Here is a 27,370-nt window from a genome sequence, read left to right on the forward strand (position 1 = left end):
AATTGGTTCAATATTTTCCTCAATAACGTTTGGATCAATTTATCATTCAAAGCTCCAAAGTTGTCAAATTTTTTCCAACACTTAGATTGAGTGTAAGAATGAATCTATGTGCTGGAATTGTGTTTTGGATCAAATTGAAACTTTGATAAGTGTTATGGAACTTTTTGCATGTTGATAAATTATAGGATTAATATGCAATGTTGGAAACTTAAGTAATATGCTAAAAGTTAATGTTAGAAGACGAAATTGGATCAAATTGGAAAGTTATATGAATTTAGGGACTATTCAAGTCTTCGGAAAAATCAATGGTGAAATGGAAAAGTGTGATGTTGAGGTAATAAGTTGAAAGTGTTGTGAGAATGGTTGAATATGGTGGTAGTTTGAATTTAATTAAAACAACAAAGAACCATTTTGGAAAGTTTTCAAGATGTTGGATGAATTTAAAAAAGTTTAGATGGTTAAATGTGAAATGTGAGAAGTTGAGTAATTTATGTTAAGAATTATTATTTACAAGGACTTGAAATGGTATATTAAAGGAGTTGAAGTTAGCATTGATTGTGTGAAAAGAATTGGTAGACCGTTATAAGAATACGTGTTATTATGTTAGTAAAGATACTAACATATGTCGAAATTGTATATGTTGTATAATTAATTTAAGGGTATCGAGACTAAAATGAGCAAAAAGAAAGGATAAAGTTCGAGGGGGAAAACAATAGTACGAGTAAAGTACACTAATGAGGCATCATGTGAGTGCATTTTACTTGTTTTATATACGATATGAGGACGACTTGCGATGAACCAACCTCGAACATTTTGAAAAGTATCAAATTTATATCGTATTTTAAATTATTTTTATATTTTTATAAAAATGATTTACAAATAAAATTTTGGATATAGATTACCCAATAATTTTATAAGTTATTTTATCACACAATTTATGAATGTTTTGGGTACAAATTGCCCAATATAGATTTTATTTATGAGATTATGATATTTTCTATGTGCATGATTTTATATGAGAAACAATATATTTTATTATATAGTTTTGAATGATTTCGAGCATGAACCACTCAATACACAATTTAAGAAATTTATTTACATTCGTATATATGGGTGTTCTAAATAAATGTGAATGGTATGATTTTAAATAAAAGACCACTGTAGGTAACTTGAGAGTTAATGGTACAAATGTCATGTCATGAGGTGAAGTGATATCTGATATTTGATTAATGATTATAAATCTGGTACATCCATGTACATTGTATGGCATATATGTGCGTTATGAAATTCATGATGTTTTGACATCGGAATTTTCATATCTGATTCTGATTTAGTATAGTGATGTTGTGTTCTACAGTATATATACTTCTGCTTGCACTAAAAGTGTTATCTATTACTGGCAGTAAAATCGCATATAGCGCGCCCACTCATTATCTGACCCACGTGCCATACATTCTCATTCTTATACATTAGGCTATAAAATGAAAGAAAAAGGAACAGTACAAAAAAGACACAGTACAAAAAAATACAGGAAAATGAATAGTATAGGAAAAGAAACAGTACAAGAATAATGAATCAGAACAATACAGGTTTGATTTTATGTTTTACAGTAAAGTTATATTTGCAAAGTTTATTTATACTTTATTATAGAAATATTTTATTAGTTATCTGAATGTCTCATTAAGTGAAAATTTAACATGTGATTATTTCACACGTAAGTACGAGCAAGTGAACAGAGTATAGAACGTGTCATCAAAAGTACAAAGTTACTTTTTATTTATAGTGACACGTATATTCTAGAATTTTAATTGCTATGATATAGAATTTATTTAGGTCGTAATATTTTAAGTATAGATAAATTTAAGTATTATTAGTAATATAATGAATAATATAGTATTAAATTATGTTTTAAATATTATTGGTTGATCTTAAATTAGATAGTTTTAGGCATTTTCATTTATAATATTAAATAGTACATAATTATCTAGTTACTTTCTAAAATCATATTTGATTTTGACACTTAAATATTAAATTATAATTTTATGTGATTATTAATTTTGAAAAAAAGATATGCGTTTTGAAATTTTTAAAGAAACAAATTTATACTGATTTTGAATTGTAAATGTATTATACGAATGATGTGACATATTGATTCGTACATGGGGTGTATATGAGTTAAGGGTGTTAAAGTAACCAATATATACATGATAGGATTCAATTACATTGTTGCTTTTACAGTTGTTTATGACCATTGGATGAGAGAATCAAATGCTGAGATTAATAGCAGAAAATGAGAAGATATTTACTGAAAAAATGAGTTAATATCAGCCTTTAATTCTCTCAATCCAATGATCCTAAAAAATATATAAAATTAAAAAAATACACTATATAAATGGATCCTAACTTATATATAAATAATAATATTTAAGAGAAAAAAATGAATAAATAATTCATTAATGTCATTCTCTCTGTTAGGAAAAAACTGTAACAGTTTAAATTAAACCTCCCGCTGTACACAACAAAAGAAAAAATTAATGTCATTCTCTTAAAATAGTACTGATTATCGATAATTATGAACATCAATAATAAAACATCAAAAAGATAATTTCTATTTTTAATGGCACTCCAAACTCGAATTTAAACCTCCAAATCATAACAGACAAAAGACATCGATTCCCTTTCATGGTTTCTCCTTAATTTGGCCATCTCTTCATCCACAGCCGCCTCCGACATTGCAATATCAACGTTCCAACGTTAACTCATTAACATCAATTTCTTTTTGCCCTTACTGTGCACATGTTTCGATTTGCTGAAAATGGCGGCAATAGGAGAAGATGAACTGGGTCAATTATGGGAGATTTTCGCGAGGTTCGACATGGATTCCGATGGCAGCTTGACGATGCTAGAGTTGGCGGCGCTGCTAAGAGCGATCGGGCTAAAGCCATCGGGCGATCAAATCCATGTTTTGTTAGATAGAATAGACTCCAACCGCAACGGTGCGGTGGAGTTCGATGAATTAGCCAGTATATTGCCCGAACTCACCGAGGATATATTGAACAACCAAGAGCGGTTGACGGAGGTGTTTCAGATGTTTGATCGGGATGGCAATGGATACATCACCGCGGCGGAGCTGGCGGGTTGCATGGCCAAATTGGGTCATCCGTTGACGTATTCGGAGTTAACCGATATTATTAGAAAAGCAGATTTCGATGGGGATGGTGTGATCAGCTTCAGCGAATTCTCGGCTGCAATGGGAAAATCAACCCTCGAATTTCTAGGCATTACGTTGGCATCATGACCCCCACATTTCAGTTTTTCTTTCTAGGAACAGATTTTCTTGTTAAGTGTTCCATAATATTGTTCCATCCCTTCTTGCCGTTAGCCTTATCTTCATTGGGTTGAGCTCCACGTCATCTTTTATTGTCAGACTAGCTGAAATGTATATTCATAGTTGTAAATATTAGATCCAGAAATGAAATATCCAGGGTTTTCTTTTATCATCTTTTTTAATTAGAAACTTAGATTTAGGTTTTTAAATAACACGAATTATATAACCAAATTATCGAAAAAGAAACTGTATTTAGTATTCTATGAGAATAAATTAAATCTATTTGAAAAAAGGTTCACCGATGTAACATCATCGTCTCTTAACTTATCAGGAAAAAATCAAACTTTTTTTTTTATATGTCTTTAATAACTCTACTTAAAACATCATAACATACATTGTCAATGATGTATAGTTCGTAGCCGATAGAATGGATCCTTTGTAAAACTCTTCATATGGTGTCTATGAACATTATAAATAAGCACTTACAAATAGGAAAGAATGGAAGCATGATATTCAAATAAGTTTCTTGAAGCTTCTCAAATGTAAACAGTTTGTCTCGATCAAACGAACTCGAAAAGATTGCTAAAAATAATGTATGGTTCGTAGCCGTGCTCACGTCAACAAATTTTCATAATTTTTATTTGGTGGTGAAATTATTGATCAAAGATCATTAATGTTGAAAATACATGTTGATACCAATAATATTGGACATAATGTTGAATAAGATATAAAAATAATAATGACAACTACAATCCTATTGAAGAACAATTAATTAAAAATAATAATTGCACACAAAACTAACGGTCACCGCGCTATGAAATTTATTCCCAAAAAAATCGATTTTAGTATCTTTTTATTACTGTTGTTTACCAATATTATAATTTATTTCTTATTGTAATACCGTATTTTAGTTTTGATTTTTTTATTAATATTATAATATATTTTAATATTTTTCATATATTTTAATTTATTTATTTATTTCTCCCGCTGTATTTTTTTGGATCAAGTGTGTTCCCTTTATAGTACTTATAAAACCAGTTAAATTTCATTATGAAAAGAATTAAAAGTAATCCGACAAGTCATCGTGCTTTGTGTTTACATTTATCGTATTCACAAAAATAATTTAATTATTAAAAATGAGAAAGTAATTATATGGTACTGCAATTGTCGAAACTGCAACCAATATAAAAGGAAAAAGGAAGAGACGCATTGTTACGTAAGGAGGGGCAGGCAGAGCATCCGACATGAGATGTCTGGCTCGATCGCTGTACTGGAAGTCCCGATCGACTGAAGAAAGAGCTGGTGCCACGTAGGATGATACGTGGTCGGAGTGGGACCCATACGAGATAGTGACGCGTCAATTGCCGTCGATACATATACAAAACTGGGCGATGCAGATGCAAGTGAGGTGAGGGGTCCCCACCTCCCATAGACAATGAAGTGTCGTTTTGAAGATGACTATTCACCCCCAAACTAGCTTCTACTCTCGCACAGCATCATTCATCAAATAATTGACTTCATTAAATATTCCGCTTTAATCTTCCGTATGACTATAAGATGATAATAGGTTACATATATATATCCTTTTTATATTTAAAATAAAATTGAAAATTTAAATTTCGATGAAATAAATTAAATTAAAAGATTTATTTTAATACAGGTTTTTGTGATGTTTTATTTAAATTAATTAATTAATGATATAAAAAGTCGGAGTGATGTGAAAAAAGCAAAGGGTGCGGTGGATATGCGATGTGTTGGGTTGTTCGGCTGCCATGTGGATGGTAATCCACTTTGCTGCTTTTGGATTGAAGTCAAAAGAGTCCAACAGTCAAGTAAAATCTTCTCTCCCACCCCACCTAGAAAGTGAAATAACGCATATATTGTCCCCCCTCGTATTCTTTTCCTTTCTTTTCTTGCCAACAATATTCTTATACTAAAACTGCTTAAATATATTTTTGTCCCTGAATTTATACCATGTTATCATTATATTTTAGATATTTATTTTATATTTTTCATTAAAAATTTAATATCATTTTTCTTAAAATTTTATAACTTTATCTCATCTTAAAAATTTATAAATTCATTATCTAATATAAAATCATGAGTTTATCCTTTATAAAAAAAATGAACAGTCAATGACCAACCTAATCACAATATCAACATCGTCAAAACTTGATATATATTTAAAATTTTCATATTTTTGTTTAAAACTGATAATATTTTAATATTTTAGGTTTTCACTATTTTTTATAAATCTTCATTTTTTATAACTTAATATATATATTTGTCATGTGATATATTTTTAAAATATTACGTATTTTCTTTTAATGAAATTTGAAGTAAAATGGCATGCTAAAGTTGAACGTTAACCAAAATAAAAACTTATTTAAATATTAAAATAATAATAATAAATACTATTTAACCCAAAAACTCAAAGTAAAACATAAAATCCACATACATAGAATTCATATTTATATGGAATCCCATGATCTATTCTGCTGGTGGGACAGTGTATGTATCTTTTGTCAGCACTCAGGTTTCTCTTGCACCAAGGCAAGGCAATGGCAATGGAGCCCTCACCCCACAGCCGATAAAGAAACACATTTCTCTCTTCTTTCTCCAACACCATTTTTAAACCTGAGGAGCAGTCGGCTTTCCCTAACCCATTTGCTTTCTCCGTTTTCACTACCATCCATTAATGGAGAAGACCTCTCAAGACACCTCCAAAATACACTTCCACTGGACCAAAAAAGTCGGAACTCAAGACGACGATGGCGTCGAACAAGGTTCAACTTCCAAGCAGCAATCCAATCAACAACAAGACAAGAAGCAGGGGAGTGTTGAAGTTAAGACACGTGTTGATGTTCCTACACCAAGGAAGAAGCTACAGGCGGTCGCCACCGCAAGGCTTCGAGCTGTTCTTACGGCTTTCGGGAAGAACCACCGTTCGAACCCGCCGTTTGGTGGTGGTTCTCTTGGACCTCGAGTTGTCGGCACCCTTTTTGGTTCCAGGCGTGGCCATGTTCACTTCGCTTTTCAGAAACAACCCAATTCGCCGCCGGCTTTCCTCGTTGAGCTCGCCACCCCCATTAGTGGTCTGGTTCGGGAAATGGCGTCCGGGTTGGTACGGATCGCTTTGGAATGCGATAAGAAAGAACGCAAAGAAGACGAAGATGGTCATAAAAAAGCTGTGAGATTACTTGAAGAGCCGGTTTGGAGAACTTACTGTAATGGAAAGAAATGTGGGTTCGCAACGAGGAGGGACTGCGGGGCTAAAGAATGGAATATTTTGAAAGCGGTCGAACCTATCTCCATGGGAGCTGGGGTTTTACCGGTGACTGAACCGGAAGGTGGAGCCGGCGACAGTGAGCTTATGTACATGAGGGCTAAGTTCGAGAGAATTGTTGGATCTAGAGATTCTGAAGCATTCTATATGATGAATCCTGATAGCAATGGAGCTCCTGAACTTAGTATCTATTTGCTTAGAGTCTGAAAGTCGCCATGGAAGCTCTGAGTTAAAACCAAAACTTCGTTTTCGATGTATTTTTCTTTTTCAGTTTTAAGAAGGGGTATACCAGATTGATATTTTGTCTTCTTCTTTTCTGTATTCATTACAGCCATGGAAATGGAGCACTCTAGTTTCTCTGTATTCTTTTAGTTTAGATGGAGGGGCCATACATTATTAATATATATGTATAGTTTTCTTCTTCAATGCTTTTTCAAAATAATGAGACGTTGAAGATTGAGCTTAGTGCATCCAATGATTATCTATCTGATCAAAAAAAAAATGATGATTATCTTTGCATCTCTATCTTTGTTTTCGTGGTACATTTTATTTTTAGTTGAAAACATCATTTTATTTTTTTAATTATACATTTAATACTTAAATTATTAATTTTGATCTATTTTAATATTTAAACTTTTAATTTTTCACAATTATACTTAAATTTTAATTTATATTTCATTTTAATATTTGTTGTTAAAAATTTTAGTTTTTATTTCATTTTAATAACTAGTTGAAAATTTGACATTAAATTTTGAAAAATTAAAAGTTTAGTTACTAAAACAGATAAAAACGGGTAGTTTAGATATTGAATGGACTAAGTTTTTAACGATGGGTATTAAAATAAAATGAAAACTAAATAAAATATATTATTTAAAAAAATTAAAAATCAAATACTAAAATGAATCAAAATTGATAATTTTTTAAATTAATAATTAATATTCAATTTATTGATTAATTAATTAATTAAAATCAGTTACTGTTTGCAATAAATTTTAAAATCAAATGCATAGTTTATCCTAAACTTAAAGATACTATATGACTTGTAAAGCGGCGTACATGGTCGGAGCAACGTCAACAACTGATTTTTCTTTTAAATGTTTAAATTTATATTTTTATATTAATATTTATATATCTTCTTGGAAGAATTAAGAGTAGGGGTGTTCAAATAACCGAATTAATTCGGTTAACCGATCGAACTGAATTAGTTCGGTTAATTCGGTTTAGGGTTAATATATTTTCATCTGCTAAAATTTTATATGTTTCATTTACTTTAAAATTTTATAAGTTCACCCTTAACATAAAATCTTGCATCTTTTTATATCTTTATAAATTATTTTAGGATAAACTACCTATTTAGTCACCCACGTATTATTATTTTATGTTTTGGCCATCTAATTGTTTTTAAAACATACCTAACGTATGTTTTGAATCTATTTCGATCAACCATCATTTAAAAATTAGTTGTGATGTTGATGTGGTATTTTTATTTTTTAAAACTTATGTGACATTACCTTATGGTGACACGTCAACAACACTATTAATTTTTTAATGACAGATGATCAAAATAAAACCAAAACAAAATATTATGTATGATATGAAAAAAAATAGTTTAGTGACTAAAACAAAAACTAAGTAATAGGTGGGTGACTAAATAGGTAATTTACCCTTTGTTTTAATTTAAAGAGTAAAGTAAATAAATGGTCCATCGACTATAGGGGTCTGCTTTGTTGCAACCTTTTACTATTAAAAACTACATAATGGTTCCCCAACTATAGAGTTTTTTTATTGAGTCTCCCGACTATTAAAAGTTACAAAACGATCACTCAACAATTCATATGTTTCAAACTCATCCTTTTCCATTTAAAATTTGATGATCATCTACAATGAATGTTAACATGCTGATTGAGATATAATAAAATTATTTTTTACTAAAGTCTACTAGCACCACTACTGCTTTCAATTCAAGCTCTGGCTTGACAACATAATATTTTAAGTATTGACTCAACGACATAATATAAACGGAGAATCCATCCATAAAATAAATCTCAAACGATTTCAGAATCATATTTTATGATATCTCAGTTAATAGGTTAACGTCAACCTCATGCGACTGTCACTTTTTTAACGAAAAATGACGAGTTTATAACATATGAGTAGATGAGTGATCATTTTGTAACTTTTAATAGTCAGAGGAGTCAACAAAACAACGCCCTACAATTGGGATACCATTTTGTATCTTTTAATAGTCAATGGACTCAACAAAGCATTATCTTGTAGTTGGGGGACCATTTATGCACTTTACCCTAATTTAATTAGACTAAATTTTGTATTGTTAATTAATATTTGAATAATCCAAATTCAGAAAAAAAGCAAAAAACTTTAGGGTAGATTATGTGTTTAGTATCTAAACTATTAGCTTTTAGTACCTAAACTTTCAATTTTTTCAAAATCATAAGTAAAGTTTAGTTTTTATTCATTTTTGTATCCCAGTCGTTAAGAATTAAGGTTTTTGTTTCATTTTAGTACCCGATTAAAATTTAACGTTAAGTTTTGAAATTTTTGAAATTTTAGATACTAAAACGGACAAAAACCGATAATTTAGGTATTAAAATACTTTAAGTTTTTAACGGTGGATACTAAAATGAAATGAAAACTAAACGTTAGGTATGATTTTGAAAAAAAATAGGAAGTTTAGGTACTAAAATGAACCAAAACTGATAGTTTAGGTGCTAAATGCATAATTTACCCAAAACTTGATCAAAAGTCCCCACGTTAGAGAAATCTTTTGCCGGAGAGGAAGTGGGACTCTCCTAATTTTAAATGAAGCTTCTAGTTTCTACTGATTTCCATTACTCCTATTATTTTTATCATGGAGGATGAATTTGTTTGTTTAATTATGATCTTATTTTACGATCATTTCAAATATATTTTTGGAGTTTAAAGTATTTTTTGAGCAAAAAACTAATACAAAACATGTAATTTTTAAATCAAAAATGCTTTTTAATTTGAAGTGAAAATTGATTTCTTGAAGTTAAAATTTTATTGTTTTAATTTTTTAAAATATTATTAAAAATAACTCATTTATCTTTACTTATATCATTATATTAAAAAAAAGTCTAAAATAGACATTTATTCATTTGAAAACTTCTTTTGAACATCAATCACAAACACCTAATTTTTAAACTAAATAGTTCAAAATTACTTTTCAACTAAATAGTTCAAAATTACTTTTCAAAAATATTATCTGACCGTATTTTTAAAAATAATGTCAAATTGAACCTTTATTAAAATTAGTGAAAAAGAAAAATAAGAACATAGTGTTAAAATTTTGAAACACATATTTTAAAGCTTTGAATTTGGTGTCGTTTATTTGAGTAAACCTACCTTTAGTTTAGCTTTTAAAAAATGTGAGATAACTTTTTTTTTAAATGTTGCTTAATTTTTTTAAAATGTTGTTCAAACTAAATAATTTTTTTAGTTTAAAATTTATTATATATCTTCTTTTAAAACGTTGTTTTATTGCTATTCTCCAACTTTTATTTTCTATAAAAAATGTAAAGAAGAAAATTTTCCTTAAATCTTACATACAATATATTTATATTAGCAAAAAAGCACACGGGATCCCTGAACTTTAAAAAAAATTAATGTGATCCTCATCTTATTTTTTTGGATAAATGTAGTCCTCTAACTATGAAAAGAATCATATATAATCATTTGACCAACGTTTTATGTCATTAACCAACAATTTCGTTAATTCTTGTTGACGTGATTAATCATGGTATAGGAATATTAGTGATGAATAGGGGTGTAAATGAGTCGAGTTGAGTTTGAGTATTGCTGAACTTGACTCGACTCGACTCGAAAACTCTGAAATAGAGCTCGTGAGTAGCTCGACTCGAACTTGAAATCCTGAACTGAAGCTCGTGAGCAGCGAAAAGGCTTGAAATGAAAAAAAATCTTAAAATTAATTCGATTGAAGCCTCAAACTCAAACTCGAACATGAACCTTAAATACGTGAAATCCTACTATATTTTTTTTAAAAAAAATCAATACATAAATATTAATATATATTTTTTTTAAATAAAATCTTAATATATTATATTTTCGAGCTACTCACGAGTTTTTCGAGTCGAATATCGAGTAGCTCATTTCGGCTCGTTAAGAACTCGAGTCGAGCTCGAGTCCATTCGATCCGAGTATTTATCGAGCCTTGATCGAGTCGATCTCGAGTAGCTCACGATCTATTTCGTCTCATTAAGATGTCCCAAATTCCCAATGATTGGTTTTGGTGCACATATTTGTGAGGATTGATCCCTATAAATTTGATTAAACCCTAATCATCCAAGTCATCAACAGCCAAATATTTATTTTATTTATTCTAATAATCAAAGGGCATCCATTCCCAATTCCTGACAAAAGAATGCTCTTTTGTTGACTGCTTTTCACTTTTGATTTCCTGCCGGCTCGCTCTTACAATATGTTCTTCGCTGGATTGAATTGGAATGTGAAAAGATTTTTGTCCACATCGGAATCATTTATTCACCGCCCACTCAAATTACATCTCCTCCCCAAGTTTCAGTTTACATTAATCTTCTCAAATGATTCTTTAACATTATTATATTATATAACAGAGAATAAGATATTCTATTTTAGTTCCTTCATGCATTTAAAAATATGATGAATTGTTACCGACACGGGTTGCTGGAAGTAGTAGTGTTCAAACGGTTAATTCGGTTAACCGACTAAATCAAAATACTCACATTTTATTAATTGAATTTTTTCTTTTAATCGTTAATCGAATCGAATTTTTTTAAAAAATTTAACCGAACCTAATTAAGTTCGGTTAATTGACCGGTTAACCAAAACTTATAAATAATATATAATAATGTATATTATATATTAAATATTAAATATTTTTGGTTTATTCGGTTAAAACCGAAGTTTAAACAATCCTAAAGCTAAATAATATAATATATTAAATATTTAATAATTTCAGTTAATTCAATTAATTAATCGATTTCGAATCGAATTAATTGAAACGGAGTTTGAAAAAAAACCATTAATCGTTAACCGACCGAACCCAATATTAACCGACCAATTAATCAATTGGAATTTTGTTTTGGTCGGTTAATTCGGTTCTAATCAAATTATGAACACCCCTATGTTCAAGTGGCAATCAGCTTGATATCGCTTAAGTAAGGTCTCAAGTTCTTGTCCTTGTATATGCAGAAAATCCTTATTTAGAGACTCACCAACCAAAGTTAGATGTACGACGAGGGTGGATCGGATTAGTCAAGATAAAACCTTAGAACCGGGAGAGCAAAAAAAATGATGAATTGTTAGTTTAAAACTTTTTTTTTAATTCAGTTATAGAAATATAAACACATTAATAGTTGAATGATGAACTGTTAGTTTACCGTGATTAAAAATATGAGCACGGTGAACTAGCGAGATGTGGGTTACAGGTACAATATTATATATAAATATATAAATCCGTTAATAGTATAATAAGCACAAAAGTCGAGGTGTGACGATGTTATTTCTTTGGGCTTATCATCTTTTAATATTACAAAATAATTATAAGATATTATATATTTAGTATATTTTTAATGATTAATGATATATATGTATACTCATAAATATAATTATTGGAATTCAAAATCTCTTAAAAATGTAATAATTAATCTAATTATTAAGACCATTTTATGAGCGACTCATCACATTTTGGATATGCGCTCTTAGGTATTAGCCCATTCTTCTTCCCTTAATTGTTTCCACCATTATTACACACTCCATTCAAATAAATAAATGTATATGTACGTTATACCATGTTATGCATACAAGTAAATGTAAAGATAGTCACGTAATTATATATTAGATAAATTTATTCGTATAATTTTAGGATAAAATAAATTTATAAAATTTTAAATGATGAAAATATATCAACAATAAAATATAAAGAATCTAAAATTAAATTTTAGAAGAACGACTGTCCTTATCATCCCCTCGATCCATCCCTTAGTAAATGATTGTCTCGTGTTTTCATTGTTTCAAGTTAGAAGGGTTGGTCGGTCGGTCCAATTCATTAGTTTATGGTTTGATGTACATTGTTTGAGTAACTTTAAACTGATTTTGGTGAAGAAAACAAGTGACCGACTGATCTTTCAAGCCACACAAAACATTTCACCAAGTAGTCTCGTATGCAATAGAAAAAGCAGCAACTTTCTATCATTTTCTAGAGAAAATTCACAAAAGAAAACAAAATGTAGAAGATGTGTCCATGTTTTTGAGGAGAACACGACAATAATGTCCCAACACCATGTCGTCCAAACAAAAGCAAAATGCTACAATCAATGAATTATTTGGTTATTTCACACCAAATTACACTTTGGGGTATAATAAGAAAACAACCCACGCCTAATCCCAATCATTTGTTTGTAATACTTGTTTTCCTCGTCAAATAAGCTCTCTTCATCGAGTCCACTTTGTCATTATTCGGTATTCAACCAAAAAAAAAGGTTCGAATGGAGTAACATCCATTGTTTGTTTTGTCATGATGTTTCTGTGCTTTTTAGGACATTGTCATTACATTGATAGTAAGTTTTGAACAATAAACTTTGTCTAAAACGTTAGATTAAATGCACTTGTACCTTGTTTGGAAGGACATGACTGTAACCAAATTGTACGAATCTCAAATTTTGTTGTAACCAAATTGTACGAATCTCAAGTTTTGACCCTTTTCTTCGATCCAACCAATGAATTATCTGAAAAGAAAAAGAAAAGAGCCAGCTTCTCCAACCCCCGTTTGGGTGCTGAGAAAATGCGTGAAAGTCATGGAAGTCTAATTAGTTTTGCAAGAATGCCAGGCCCAGCCCAACCTATTTCACGCCCATCACCAAACCTCAGGTCACGAGCTAACTGCATCATTAATTTTTTTAAAACTATTTTAATATATATTGTATATAAAATATTTACGCTCATCCACAAACAAATGTAATAAAATCTAATTGTAGAAAGAAAATTCGAATACAATATTATCAATAACATAATTTTTTAGAGTAAATGTATTACAATATTTAATTAAATAAATTCTCCTTATTAAAAATATTATAATTTTCAAGAATCTCTTCATAATTAACCCCTTAAAATTAGTTTTTATTGATTTTTAGTTTAACTTTAAAGGAAAGTTAAAGTCTTATATTAATAATTGTATTAGGATTAAAACTAAACTTTTATAAGAGATTAATCATAAAGATGTCTTTGACATTTTTAATATTTTTTTAATAAGGACAATATATTCAATAATGAATTTCGATATACCACTCATTCCAACAATGATTAAAAGAATAAAAGTGTGTCTGACGAATTCTATTTCAATTATGGTAATCCTCAAAAATTAAATAAATCTTTCCTTCATTTCAGGACATTATCAACAATACTCTCAAATCAAATCTATAATTTTCTCACCTTATTTTCCTTTCAAACCAAACAAAATTTAAAATTAAAAACAACTTTTTGAAACTTTCAAATTTCCGAACCTTTCAAATCCATTAAAGCTCTAATTAACGTTTCCTTTCTAGCATACTTATGGGAGAGCATGGAGCTTAACCACTTGAGCTAAAGCTAAGCATTTTAAGTTGCAACACTCTCGGCCCCTTTTAACCTTTTTGAGATACTTTCAATACAAAATTGCAATAATTTCATGAGAAAATAACATCAGTGACAAAAAATGTCTTATAATATATGAATTTAATCAACTTTTTTTGGATTTGCCAAAATGACCAACAAATTCGCAACGCGAATTCCAATTTCGCAACACAGTTTCCAATTTCGCAACGCGAATATGTAAATCGCATTGCGCTTTTCCAAATTCACAACGCTATAGTCAAATTCACAACGCGAAAGTCAAATTTGCAACTGAATTTCAAATTCGCAACTGAATTTCAAATTCGCAACTGAATTTCAAATTCGTAACTGAATTTCAAATTCGCAACAGGTTTTAGTTTCGCAACACAAATGTTTTGGGTATATAACAACGCAGCAACAACAACTCATAACCTAAATCCCTAAATCGCAACTCATTCCATCTCCATCTATCACTCTCTCCAGCGACATCCGTTCTTATATCCAACGACATTCTTCCCCATCTCTATTTTTTTTACATAATTTTATTTCTATATAATTTTTCAATGATTTCTCTCCCAAATTATCAACTATCAACTTAATAAAGGTATGTTTTTCTCTAAGTTAGTGATGATATCTAGTTTATAGCTCGTTTGTTTAGTAAATTAATTTATAATTTTTAGAATGAAATCATCTAATGTTGATCATGTTTGGATAGATTTGTGTTTTGGAGGGTCATGGGAGAATGTTCATGGTGTTTTACAATATGTGCCTTTACCCATGAATATTTCAACTAAAATTGTCATTAAAAAAGTTAACTTATGAAACTCTAATGTTACGTGTTGTAAAGAAATTGAATTTAGAGCCTCTAAGTGGATTTAGTCTATCTTATCTGAGAAAAGGTAAAGTTTATATGTTAACCGACAATGAAGATGTTGAACGATTCATTGCTTATATTAGTGTTTCGCAAGAAGATGATGTTACATTGTATGTTGTTGAACCTAGAAGTAGTGAAGTTGGGTCAGTAGCGGGTAGTAATCAACTAAGTTCTTCAACCCAAAATTTAATGGTTCCACCACAATTTCATCACCAAGCAAATTTTGTTTCACCACATTTCCAATACCAAACACAATATCAAAACACAATCTCAAAACCCACAACCTTTTCCTAATCCAAATCCTAATAAACTTTCAGCACCAAATTCTGGTTTTCGTATTGACCAGTTAGACGATTATGAGCCAACAGAAAAAATTATGAGTACTAGTCAGTATTCGAAATTTGATCTTGGTAAATACCCAGACTTTGATCTTGGTCAATACTTGGATTTTGATGATGTGATGGAAGAAGAAACAGACCCTGCATGTAATGATTTTGATATTGGTCAATACCCGAATTTTGATGATGAAACAGCCGCTGCCGAGGAAGATGTTGTTGATGATAATGAGGAGGAAGTTACGACTGTGAATGAACATGTTGAACATCCATTCTGTAATTCATATAACCCTGAAGAAAAAGAAGAAGAAGAAGAAGTCCCCGAAGAAAAGAAAAATAAGAAAATGCCACGGGAGTATAACTGGAATATGCCAGAATTACTTCATATACCGGAAGAAGAGTTGGTAAAGATATCAGTTGATTGTTACACAAAAGTTATTCGTATCAAGAAAGATGATTATTTTGATACAAAGGAAAACTTGAAGATAGCTTTTGTATATGAAATGTGTGGAAGATGGCTATCAACTAAGAGTTAACAAATCAAGCAAAGATCGTTTCGAAACAAGGTGTATGATTGACAAAAATTGTACGTGGCGTATGATTGCAAAAAGGATAAAAGATTGCGAAATGTTTCAAGTTAGGACTTTTATTGATAAACATACATGTTCAATAACCCAAGTTTTTCTTCACCATAGACAGGCAAACAAAAAGGTGTTGAGTGGTTTTCTGGCTGAGTTAATGTTTTTGAATGGAAGGGTATATCGGGGACATGAAATTATGACTGACATGAATGATCGGTTCAAGATTAGTATCTCATATTCTCAAGCTTGGATAGCCAAATCGTATGCGCCCAGTTATTATAGTTGATGGAGCACATTTGAAAGGTCGATATCTTGGAATAAACTTATTAGCAGTAGCAATGGATGCTAACAATGGGATGCTAACAATGGGATACTGCCAATAGCTTACGGGGTTGGCAAATCTGAAACCTCTTATTCATGGACATGGTTTATGGGCCATCTTAGGGATTGTATAGGTCCTATTAGCAATCTAATAATCATATCCGATAGGGCAAACTCAATTGACAACGCTGTTAGAAGGTGTTTCTCAGATGCTTTTCATGGACTTTGTGGTGTTCATTTGTACAGAAATCTAAAATCAAGGTCTGCTGGTATAAAAAATCACAAATGGACATACTGGAAGGCTGTAAAAGCTTATCGGGAAGTGGATTTTAATAAGCATATAAATTGTTTAAGACATGTTTTGCCTCAATGTGCTCAAACACTAGAAGATGTCGGGTTTGAAAGATGGTCAAGAGTATATCAACTTGGAGCAAGATATGGTTTCATGACGTCTAATAGTGCAGAATCAATCAACGCTCTAAGTCGTCATTCCAGGAAATTACCTATTACTATGTTAATGGAGTTTTCTCGAGCCTCTATTCAACAGTGGTACTACAAGAAAAGAAACCATGCATGTATTATTTCTTTAAATTCGTAACTTATCATATATTTTACTAAGTATTATTTATTTAAATTTACAGGAACATTGTAACGTCGTGTTACACCATGGACTGAAAAAAAGATAACGAAACGTGTTGTGAAGTCAACGTCCTGGAGAGTTGAACCATGTTCAAACACTTTGTTTGAAGTATTGAATAATAACTTAAATGGGCTTGTCGATCTAAATGCAAAGACGTGTAGTTGTAAGAAATGACAAACATCTAGTTATCCGTGTGGCCATGTTATAAAAGTTGCTCTTCATCTAAACAAAGATGATTCAAGCGCATAAGCTATTGATTGCTACACTACAGAAGTATATCGACAGACTTATGCCGAGATTGTCTACCCATGTCCACATCCTTCTGAGTGGGACATACCAGATGATTTACAAACAGTTTTGCCACCAGTCATGGACAGCAGGCTACCTGGCTGACCAAAAAATCACGATCGTATACCGTCTAAGGGTGAAGAGAAGAGGATATCGACATGTAGTCGGTGCAAGGAAAGTGGTCATACAAGGTTGATCTGTGGATCACCAGTGCCATCACAATCATCTTTTCCTCTACCAAAAAATGGATCATCATCAAAATCCAAAGCTCATATGATGCTAAGCAAAAGGAAATCAAAATCGCAATCAAAATCAAAATCCTAATCACAACCGGCTTCACCTTTTGGGACTTATTAACTTAGGTGATTTTTAAATGCAAACGTTGTATTATGTGTATTTTATGTGTGAATGTATACATTTTCAGTTAGACATTCATTAGTAACTTGAGTTTGAACATTGCTATGATATATTCAGTTGTTATCATGTTGGGATTTTCTCTTGTGTTTGATTGCTTAGATAGTTGTTCTCTTGCTTCTTCAAGTGTCCTTAGCTTGTATTTATAGCTTGGAATGTGTTTGATGTTGTATATACCTTGAGACCAAGTGTCCTTAGCTTGTATGTTTTGGTTTGATTATATTGTATGTATATTTTCATTCAGATGAGATGGGCTGTGTATAACAAAACAATCTATCTCTTCTATGTGAGTACTTTATTCCAACCATGTGACAAGTGTGACAACCCCATCAACTCACAACTCAACTTTAAACTCAATCAATATTGTCTTTTAGCTTGATGGTTCATAAAGCATGTTACTTGAACAGTATGAATCAATTATGCAATTTCCATGTTCAATTTAACACTGCATTTCAAATTCATTTCATATGTAATTGGAGTTTGAATTTAAATTTCAATTTGAGTTTTAATTTCAATATAAATTTCGGCTCCACTATAAATATTAGCCCAAGCCAATATGCATGTTATCATTGATTATTCCTAATTTCCATTGTTTTTTTTCAACTTTAAACGCGAGGGAAATCCCGACCATCGTATTTTTTTGGTCAACTTTAAAGCGTCAGAAACGTTTCGGGCGTTTGATTTGGGTGGTATACGAGAAATGCAACAAATGACAACTAAAAATCCCGATAATTGAGGGCTACAACTTGTAATAATAACAAAAATAATAAGTCCGAAATGCTTCTGAGTACCACCCAAATCATAAGTCCGAAATACTTCTGATGCTCATCAAAATCCAAAGCTCATATGGTGCCAAGCAAAAGGAAATCAAAATCCAAATCTCATATGGTGCCAAGCAAAAGGAAATCAAAATCTACAACTTGAGTTTGAACATTGATATGATATGTTCAATTATTATCATGTTGGGATTTTCTCTTGTGTTTGATTTTTTGGATTGTTGTTCTCTTGCTTCTTCAAGTGTCCTTAGCTTGTATTTATAGCTTGGAATGTGTTTGATGTTGTATATACCTTGATGTTGTATGTTGCGATCAACGCGAAAGTCAAATTTTTAACGCGAAATAAGCGTTGCGATAGTCAAATTCGCAACGCGAAAGTCAAATTCGCAAACAGAAAATTACGTTGCGAATTTAACTTTCACGTTGCGAATTTGACTATCGCAACGCTTATTTCGTGTTATGAATTTGACTTTCACTTTGCGAATTTGTACCTTCAACAGGTATTTTTAGCCTTCAAATATAATGCAGATTGAATTTTTTAGAAACAACAATCCAACTTTTACGTTACAAATCAATTAAACAAGCAAAAAATAATTCTTATTTACAAATCAAATTAAACAAATCAACTTTTACAAATCAATTAATCAAAAAATAAATCTTATTTCCTCATCAATTAAACAAATCAACTTTCAATGTAAAATTCAATTAAACAAAGAAAAAAAAGTGTACCCCAGACTGTTGTTTATGCACAAATACATTTCACGCAGCTCACTTTAGGATTAACCTGCAGAAACCAAATATTTGCTCAAACAACACTTTCTATACATCTAAAACCAACAAACAGTAAATTACTGAATTCTAGGTACTTAACCAAATATTTTCAAACAAATTAAATAGTATATATGTTAAACACTTGCTCAAACTTACCAATTGTTTATGTACAACTTTTAGCACGCGGATGCAGGTAGGCAGCGTCTCGTATATATCGATCTGGCCATATAATGCCGAAACCACAAGCCTACTGTAACATCCTAAATCAGGGTCAGTGACTAAATTGCAAATTTTAAAAACTATGTGCTCGATTTCAAAATAAGTTAAAAGTTCATGGATTTAATTGAAGAAAGTTGATGTTGGATTTAATTGTAAAGTTTAGAAATAACAAGGGTATTATGGTCTTTTCTAAGAGAAGATTTTTATTCTCTTTTAAGGGATATAAAAACGTGGGAAAGGAGATAATTTCTCCAGAGTATTCTTCAGTCTTCTTCTTCCTCCTCTCCACCGTGAAGCCTTGTATAAGGTAAGTGGGTCTTCAGTTGGTTAATTCTTTTGTTTTAAAGCTTGTTTTGATTCTTAGGATGTTAAGAAAGATTAAGGAAAGCTTTAGGTGGCTTAAAACTCAAAGATTAGCAAGTTATGAGAAATTAAGAAAAATAAGTTTTTAAGTGAATTTTTGAAAAAGAAAGAGTTAATAGATTTTGAAGTTTAATTTGACTTGTTAAGGGTTAAATTAAGAGATATGAAGTGATAGAATGGGTTTTAGAACATGTTGGAAATTTAGTGTGATTCTTGAATGCCATGTAAATGATAGAATTTTGAGTTTAAAGAAGTGATTATGGAGTAAAAATGAGTTCAAGTATGTGTATGAAAGTTAGGAATATTAAAGGGAGTGAAGTATGAAGTGTTGAGCTAAAAATGAAGTGATTTTCGAGCTAAAAATATGATTTCTGGGCAAGGGGAATCGGTACCCATTCAAGGGGAACCGATACCCCTTCAAACGAACAAAAATTTCCAGAATGTCATGAGGGAATCGATACCCCCATAGTAGGGAACCGATTCCCCCTAAAGGAAAAATGTGAATATTGGTTTAATAAGTTCGTTTAAGTTGCTAGTATCCAATTGCAAGGTGTAGGTATCTAATGATTTGCCTCAAAATGTACATTTATGTAGATTCTGCGCGTAAAGCAATTCTGGAACATTTGGCAAGTAAGATCGATCAAGGGAAAGATAAGAGATTGGAATTGACTAGTGAGGCCAATGTGAGTGCATACTAGTGATATGTAGTGTTTAATGGAAATAAGACTTGCGATGAGTCTATTTCCTAGAGTAATATGCATGAAGTCATGGACATGATTATGTGTTGTTATAATTATATGTGATTATATGTATTACATTGATTGTATGTATGCATGACTAAAGATAATTATATGCTTTATATATGTTATGTGATTATGAATAGGTAGAAAGGAAACAAATGATGATATAAGAATCTATTATAAGATATATGATATGAAAATATGATAGTGAGCTATGTGAAATAAGCTATGAGCTTATATGAACATGTGATATGATATGGAATACATGGTTACACATACATGTGGTATGTGACAGAAGCGAAATGACAATTAATGTGAACAGTTAAAAGATAATGCCCATGTTATGTGTCATGAGAGCTAGGGGTATAGTTGGCATGCCAAGAGTCGAGGGTCTATGTGGTCTTTCGGGACATATATGTATTCTTTGGAACATGTGTGAAGTCTGGTGAGACATATACTTGATCCTTGGCATATGTATATGATTCTTAAGGAATGATATGTGGTCCTTCGGGACATATATGTATTCTTTGGAACATGTGTGAAGTCTGATGAGACACATACTTGATCCCTAGTATATGTATATGATTCTTAAGGAATGATATGTGGTCCTTATGGACATTATTATATGGCACTACGGTGAAATTCTACGCGGCACTCCGGTGCAATTATATGTGGCACTTCGGTGCAATTATATGAGCTATGGTGATAGCATTAGTGCACAACCTCTATGTACTCGCATATCTTTAGTTCTCACATGAGTATCATGGGCTATTAAATAGATAATATTAATAAAGTGATATGATAATATGTTTGTTTCCTTGTGGAATTTCATGTGTGATATTTGATTGTACAAATGGTAACTTATAAGACCATATGATGAAAGGAATCAATGATAGTTATAAAATAAGAAAGAAATGAAGATGATAATATAATTGCTTGGGTGTACGTGTTTTATGATAGTATATATATATATAGTGTACATGACATGATATGTATATGTGCAATTGGTTATGGTATATGTTATATGATATGGACATAAGAGATCATAGGAATATGAGATAAGAGATATGAATGATAATGACAGATATGTATGCATATATTGGTTACATGTAAAAGTATGAGTGGTATGAAATGATAGTAGTAATTGTTTAGGTATGATTATTAGTTACCGTTTACCTTATATGTTTATATGCCTCACTAAGTCTTTGACTTAGCGTGTAAGTGATTTACACGTAGGTTTCGATAAGAGTAAAGAGCAATGTGGAGCAAGACATGTCAGTTCTTCTTACTAAAGGTCTGATCAGAAAAGATGTGAATAATATGTATTTTAGTATATAAAGTTCTAGTTGGCATGTTTTCAAAAGAATCTATTGTTTAAGCTATGAACAGTTTTATAAATGTTTCGAATAGTTATATGTAAATAATAAGTGAAAGATACATGCTCTGATTGGTTTTGTAATAATGAAAATGTCTTTTATGTAAATGAGTCATTTATATGTTTTAAAAGTTTTAAATTACTCATTATTTTATACAAGTACATGTTTTAAAAAGGTCAATGTGACACCTCGGATTCGTATCCGAGTCGGATACGGGTTGGGGTGTTACATTTAATGGTATCAGAGCTACGGTTTAGCTGATTCTAGGCTTAAATCGAAGTCATAAGTGTTTTTTAAAAAAAGTGTACATGCCAACTCAAAGTGAAAAATTCTGATCTGATAGTGTAAGGAGTATGTTGTCTTGCTAATAAAAATAGATTATTATGTGATAATAGAAGTATGATAATAAGAGCTTCGAAAGAAGTGAAAGGTAATGAACCTGAAGGTAATAGCATTCACCTGCCCTGGCCAGGCAGGGAGAAGAGCGAACACTTCAGGAAATGCCTGTATAAAATTTGGAAAATTATTCTTCATGTTGAAGAATGTTCTGATGTGTTTTCAATTTATACTTCTTTAACTCATAGAATGAATGTATCAAATTAGTTAATAAAGTTGCGAGCACCCAAGTTCAAGGGTGGATTTGAGGAAGGTTCTATTGTTATAGACCTTTGGTTGAATGATATGATAGAAGGTTTTCATTTCTTCAAAGTGGAGATGTTGAATTGAGTAGTTTTGTTACTACTTTGGTAAGTTAGAGTATGGTGGACAATTGTCACCATAAGAACGTTAAAAGATTAAATGATGTGATTAAAATTGTATAAGAGTTCAAGAATAAGTGCATTGATGAACAGTTTATAAGACAGATGAAACTGGAATACACGAGCTTGAAACAAGGGAATTACACCTTGTATAAGTATGATTATAAGTTTATTAAGCTAAGCAGAATTGTTGCTGAGTTAATTCCGACTGAAAATGATGCATGTGATTTGTTGTTAGGACTTGCGCCTTAAATTAAAAGAGTGTTACTGGTTTTGAATTTGTTATCGTTTCAAGAAATGGTTAATTGTGTTAAAGCTTTAGAGGGAAAAAGCTCAGAATGAAAAGTTTGGAGAAATAAAATCTCTGATGATTAAGAGAATTAGTGCTTCATAGAATTTTAGCACCATCAAAGAAAGGTAGAGATTCTGGTTCAACTTTAAACCAGACATGAATTAGTTGTATTCTCCGTCAGAGAATCAAATCAGATGAGAGTTCGACAGACTCCAACAGTAGGTTTGATCTTGAAAGATTAAACAAAGAGTTAATTGAGGATAAGTCAGGGTTAAAGACAACCCTGGTGAATTGGGTTAAAAGCTCTTTTAGAAGTTATGTAAATCGAAGCAGAAAAAGTATTTTAAATGGATTAGATGAGTATTGAAATCTGGTGATTTTTTTTAAACAAGTGAAGAAAACATAAGTATAAGAATGGTAAAGAATAAGGTTTTGTGCAAGTAAAGTTGACCATCAAAGTAATGAAAATGTGATAATGAGTGATAGTTAAGGATAAATATATGTGATATAAAAGAGCATGGGAGTATGAAGAACATGATATGGTTTAGTTATGTATAAGACAATGCGGATTATAAAAAGGATAAATGGATAAAGATCAAGGAATGAATTAAGTGTTTTGCTAGAAATTAAATAATGTGAATGATAAGAAGTATTTTAAATGTATCAAGTGAAGTCGATACTGTTTTTGTATTTAAGATGGAAAGAGTTAGCGTGGGCTAACAAGATTATGGGACGGAATGTATTGAAATTTCAAGATTTCAAGATATGGTAGGTTATGATAGCTAAATATAAAGTGAATCTGGATACAGTTGTATACTGTGATTATAGTAAAGTGATAAAGTGAAGGAAGTGAGAATTCAAATGTTTGAGTAAAACTAAGGATTGATAAGAAGAGTTTAAGTATAGGTACATCAATGATCAGTTTATAAATAAAGGAAGTTAGAATGTTAAGCTTGAATAATGGAAGTGACATGGTGTATGAGATTGAATCTTTATTTGATTAGTTGAGTAAATTATTGTTGAAATAATTCTTACTGCAAAGAATGTATATGAATGGTTCGATGAAGGTTTATGTTTTAGATTGGAAGAATCGATGTTGACTAACAGAGTTATAAAATAGTAGTGTATTAAAGTTAAATGATTTGAAGATGATTTCAGGGTAAGCTAATTATGTATGGTGTGGATTGAGATATGGTTATGTATTTTAATCATTGAAATGAAAGGTAATAAAGGAGACAAGGCATAATACTGTATATGAATGAGAGTATGGGTTCAATAAGTGGATTACACTGGGTGGATTTTAACTGAAATGATGTGTAAGATTAATTTGATCAGGGCTTATGCCCTAGATTGAAAAGTTGTTATTAATTAGCTATAGTGGCATGGATGTTAGAATTATCAGATTTGAAGGAAACATAAAGTAAGTTAATCAAATGAGATACGAATATGGATGTGGTTGTATATTTTGATCATATAGATATGTTTAGGCAAGGAAATAAATATTTATGTGTTTTAAAGAAATTTTGAAGGAAGAAAATACAAGCAAGATACAATAAGAATGAGGTTTTGTATAAGTGAAGTTGATTAGTAAAGTTATAAAGATAATAAAGACTAGTAATCAGAGATAAGTTTAAGTGATAGGAAAGAGTATGTGAACATGAAAGAAAGATATGATTGGTGTATAAGAAGATTTTGAGTTATGAAGAAAATAAAAGGATGAAGTTTAAAGAATTAGATGTGATAAAGATTGTTGAGATATAGGTTATAAGTTTAACCAGAAGTAAGAAAGGTATGTCAGGTAATATGAGAATTGTTAGTTATGCAAAGTGTATGTTTAATCAGTTATGAGAAAGATTAAGGTTATGTTTCTTGGTCAAGTGGATGTAGTCAGAAAAATGAATAAAGATTTATATGTATTAAGGAAGTTTTGGAGTCAGTCAAATAAGGATGAAATAAAAGTTTGGTGATTCTTGAAAGAAAATTGAAGATTGACAAGGAATTTGATTGATTTATGAGTTTGAGTAATAAGAATTAAGTTATTGTCTATCTGATAAGTTACATGATAGGAGATATAAAGTAAAAAGGTAGTCGAATAATTGAAAAGATAAGAACCAAGTTATTAAAGATGATACAAAAGATTAAGTTCAGAATGCAGCATGAGAACGTTAGAAGATATGTTCTTATAATTGTGTGCAGTGAAAATTCGAGGACGAATTTTCTTTAAAGGAGGGGAGATTTGTAACATCCTAAATCAGGGTCAGTGACTAAATTGCAAATTTTAAAAACTATGTGCTCGATTTCGAAATAAGTTAAAAGTTCATGGATTTAATTGAAGAAAGTTGATGTTGGATTTAATTATAAAGTTTGGAAATAACAAGGGTATTATGGTCTTTTCTAAGAGAAGATTTTTATTCTCTTTTAAGGGATATAAAAACGTGGGAAAGGAGATAATTTCTCCAGAGTATTCTTCAGTCTTCTTCTTCCTCCTCTCCACCGTGAAGCCTTGTATAAGGTAAGTGGGTCTTCAGTTGGTTAATTCTTTCGTTTTAAAGCTTGTTTTGATTCTTGGGATGTTAAGAAAGATTAAGGAAAGCTTTAGGTTCCTTAAAACTCAAAGATTAGCAAGTTATGAGAAATTAAGAAAAATAAGTTTTTAAGTGAATTTTTGAAAAAGAAGGAGTTAATAGATTTTGAAGTTTAATTTGACTTGTCAAGGGTTAAATTAAGAGATATGAAGTGATAGAATGTGTTTTAGAACATGTTGGAAATTTAGTGTGATTCTTGAATGCCATGTAAATGATAGAATTTTGAGTTTAAAGAAGTGATTATGGAGTAGAAATGAGTTTAAGTATGTGTAATTAAAGGGAGTGAAGTATGAAGTGTTGAGCTAAAAATGAAGTGATTTTCGAGCTAAAAAATATGATTTATGGGCAAGGGGAATTGGTACCCATTCAAGGGGAACCGATACCCCTTCAAACGAATAAAAATTTCTAGAATGTCATGAGGGAATCGATACCCCCCATAGTAGGGAACCGATTCCCCCTAAAGGAAAAATGTGAATATTGGTTTAATAAGTTCGTTTAAGTTGCTAGTATCCAATTGCAAGGTGTAGGTATCTAATGATTGCCTCAAAATGTACATTTATGTAGATTCTGCGCGTAAAGCAATTCCGGAACATTTGGCAAGTAAGATCGATCAAGGGAAAGATAAGAGATTGAAATTGACTAGTGAGGCCAAGGTGAGTGCATACTAGTGATATGTAGTGTTTAATGGAAATAAGACTTGCGATGAGTCTATTTTCTAGAGTAATATGCATGAAGTCATGGACATGATTATGTGTTGTTATAATTATATGTGATTATCTGTATTACATTGATTGTATGTATGCATGACTAAAGATAATTATATGCTTTATATATGTTATGTGATTATGAATAGGTAGAAAGGAAACAAATGATGATATAAGAATCTATTATAAGAGATATATGATATGAAAATATGATAGTGAGCTATGTGAAAGAAGCTATGAGCTTATATGAACATGTGATATTATATGGAATACATGGTTACACATACATGTGGTATGTGACAGAAGAGAAATGACAAGTAATGTGAACTCTGTTAAAAGATAATGCACATGTTATGTGTCATGAGAGCTAGGGGTATAGTTGGCATGCCAAGAGTCGAGGGTCTATGTGGTCTTTCGGGACATATATGTATTCTTTGGAACATGTGTGAAGTCTGGTGAGACACATACTTGATCCTTGGCATATGTATATGATTCTTAAGGAATGATATGTGGTCCTTCGGACATATATGTATTCTTTGGAACATGTGTGAAGTCTGATGAGACACATATTTGATCCCTAGTATATGTATATGATTCTTAAGGAATGATATGTGGTCCTTATGGACATTATTATATGGCACTACGATGCAATTCTACGCGGCACTCTGGTGCAATTATATGTGGCACTTCGGTACAATTATATGAGCTGTGGTGACAGCATTAGTGCACAACCTCTATGTACTCGCATATCTTTAGTTCTCACATGAGTATCATGGGCTATTAAATAGATAATATTAATAAAGTGATATGATAATATGTTTGTTTCCTTGTGGAATTTCATGTGTGATATTGATTGTACAAATGGTAACTTATAAGACCATATGATGAAAGGAATCAATGATAGTTATAAAATAAGAAAGAAATGAAGATGATAATATAATAATTGCTTGGGTGTACGTGTTTTATGATAGTATATATATATATAGTGTACATGACATGATATGTATATGTGCAATTGGTTATGGTATATGTTATATGATATGGACATAAGAGATCATAGGAACATGAGATAAGAGATATGAATGATAATGAC

At 31.0% G+C, this 27,370-nt stretch overlaps 2 protein-coding genes across 2 annotated transcripts; both read left to right on the forward strand.

The window, feature by feature from the left end:
- The first annotated feature begins 2,762 nt into the window (after positions 1-2,762).
- On the forward strand, positions 2,763-3,298 carry LOC120122142 (probable calcium-binding protein CML15). The gene has a single exon (XM_039141372.1). The coding sequence runs from the start codon at positions 2,816-2,818 to the stop codon at positions 3,296-3,298; it is 483 nt and encodes a 160-aa protein (XP_038997303.1). The 5' UTR covers positions 2,763-2,815.
- Positions 3,299-5,844: 2,546 nt separating this feature from the next.
- LOC120122215 (protein MIZU-KUSSEI 1-like) lies at positions 5,845-7,092 on the forward strand. Its single transcript, XM_039141412.1, has one exon. It carries the CDS (start codon positions 6,027-6,029, stop codon positions 6,819-6,821), a length of 795 nt encoding a protein of 264 aa, XP_038997343.1. The 5' UTR covers positions 5,845-6,026; the 3' UTR covers positions 6,822-7,092.
- Positions 7,093-27,370: the final 20,278 nt, after the last annotated feature.

This window comes from Hibiscus syriacus, unplaced genomic scaffold, assembly GCF_006381635.1.
Source record: "Hibiscus syriacus cultivar Baekdansim isolate YM2019G1 unplaced genomic scaffold, ASM638163v2 tig00110384_pilon, whole genome shotgun sequence".
Taxonomy (NCBI): Eukaryota; Viridiplantae; Streptophyta; class Magnoliopsida; order Malvales; family Malvaceae; genus Hibiscus; species Hibiscus syriacus.

Excerpts from the sequence above, each read along its gene's own strand:
- LOC120122142 (XM_039141372.1), top strand. The coding sequence starts at position 2,816 with ATGGCGGCAATAGGAGAAGATGAACTGGGTCAATTATGGGAGATTTTC.
- LOC120122215 (XM_039141412.1), top strand. The coding sequence starts at position 6,027 with ATGGAGAAGACCTCTCAAGACACCTCCAAAATACACTTCCACTGGACC.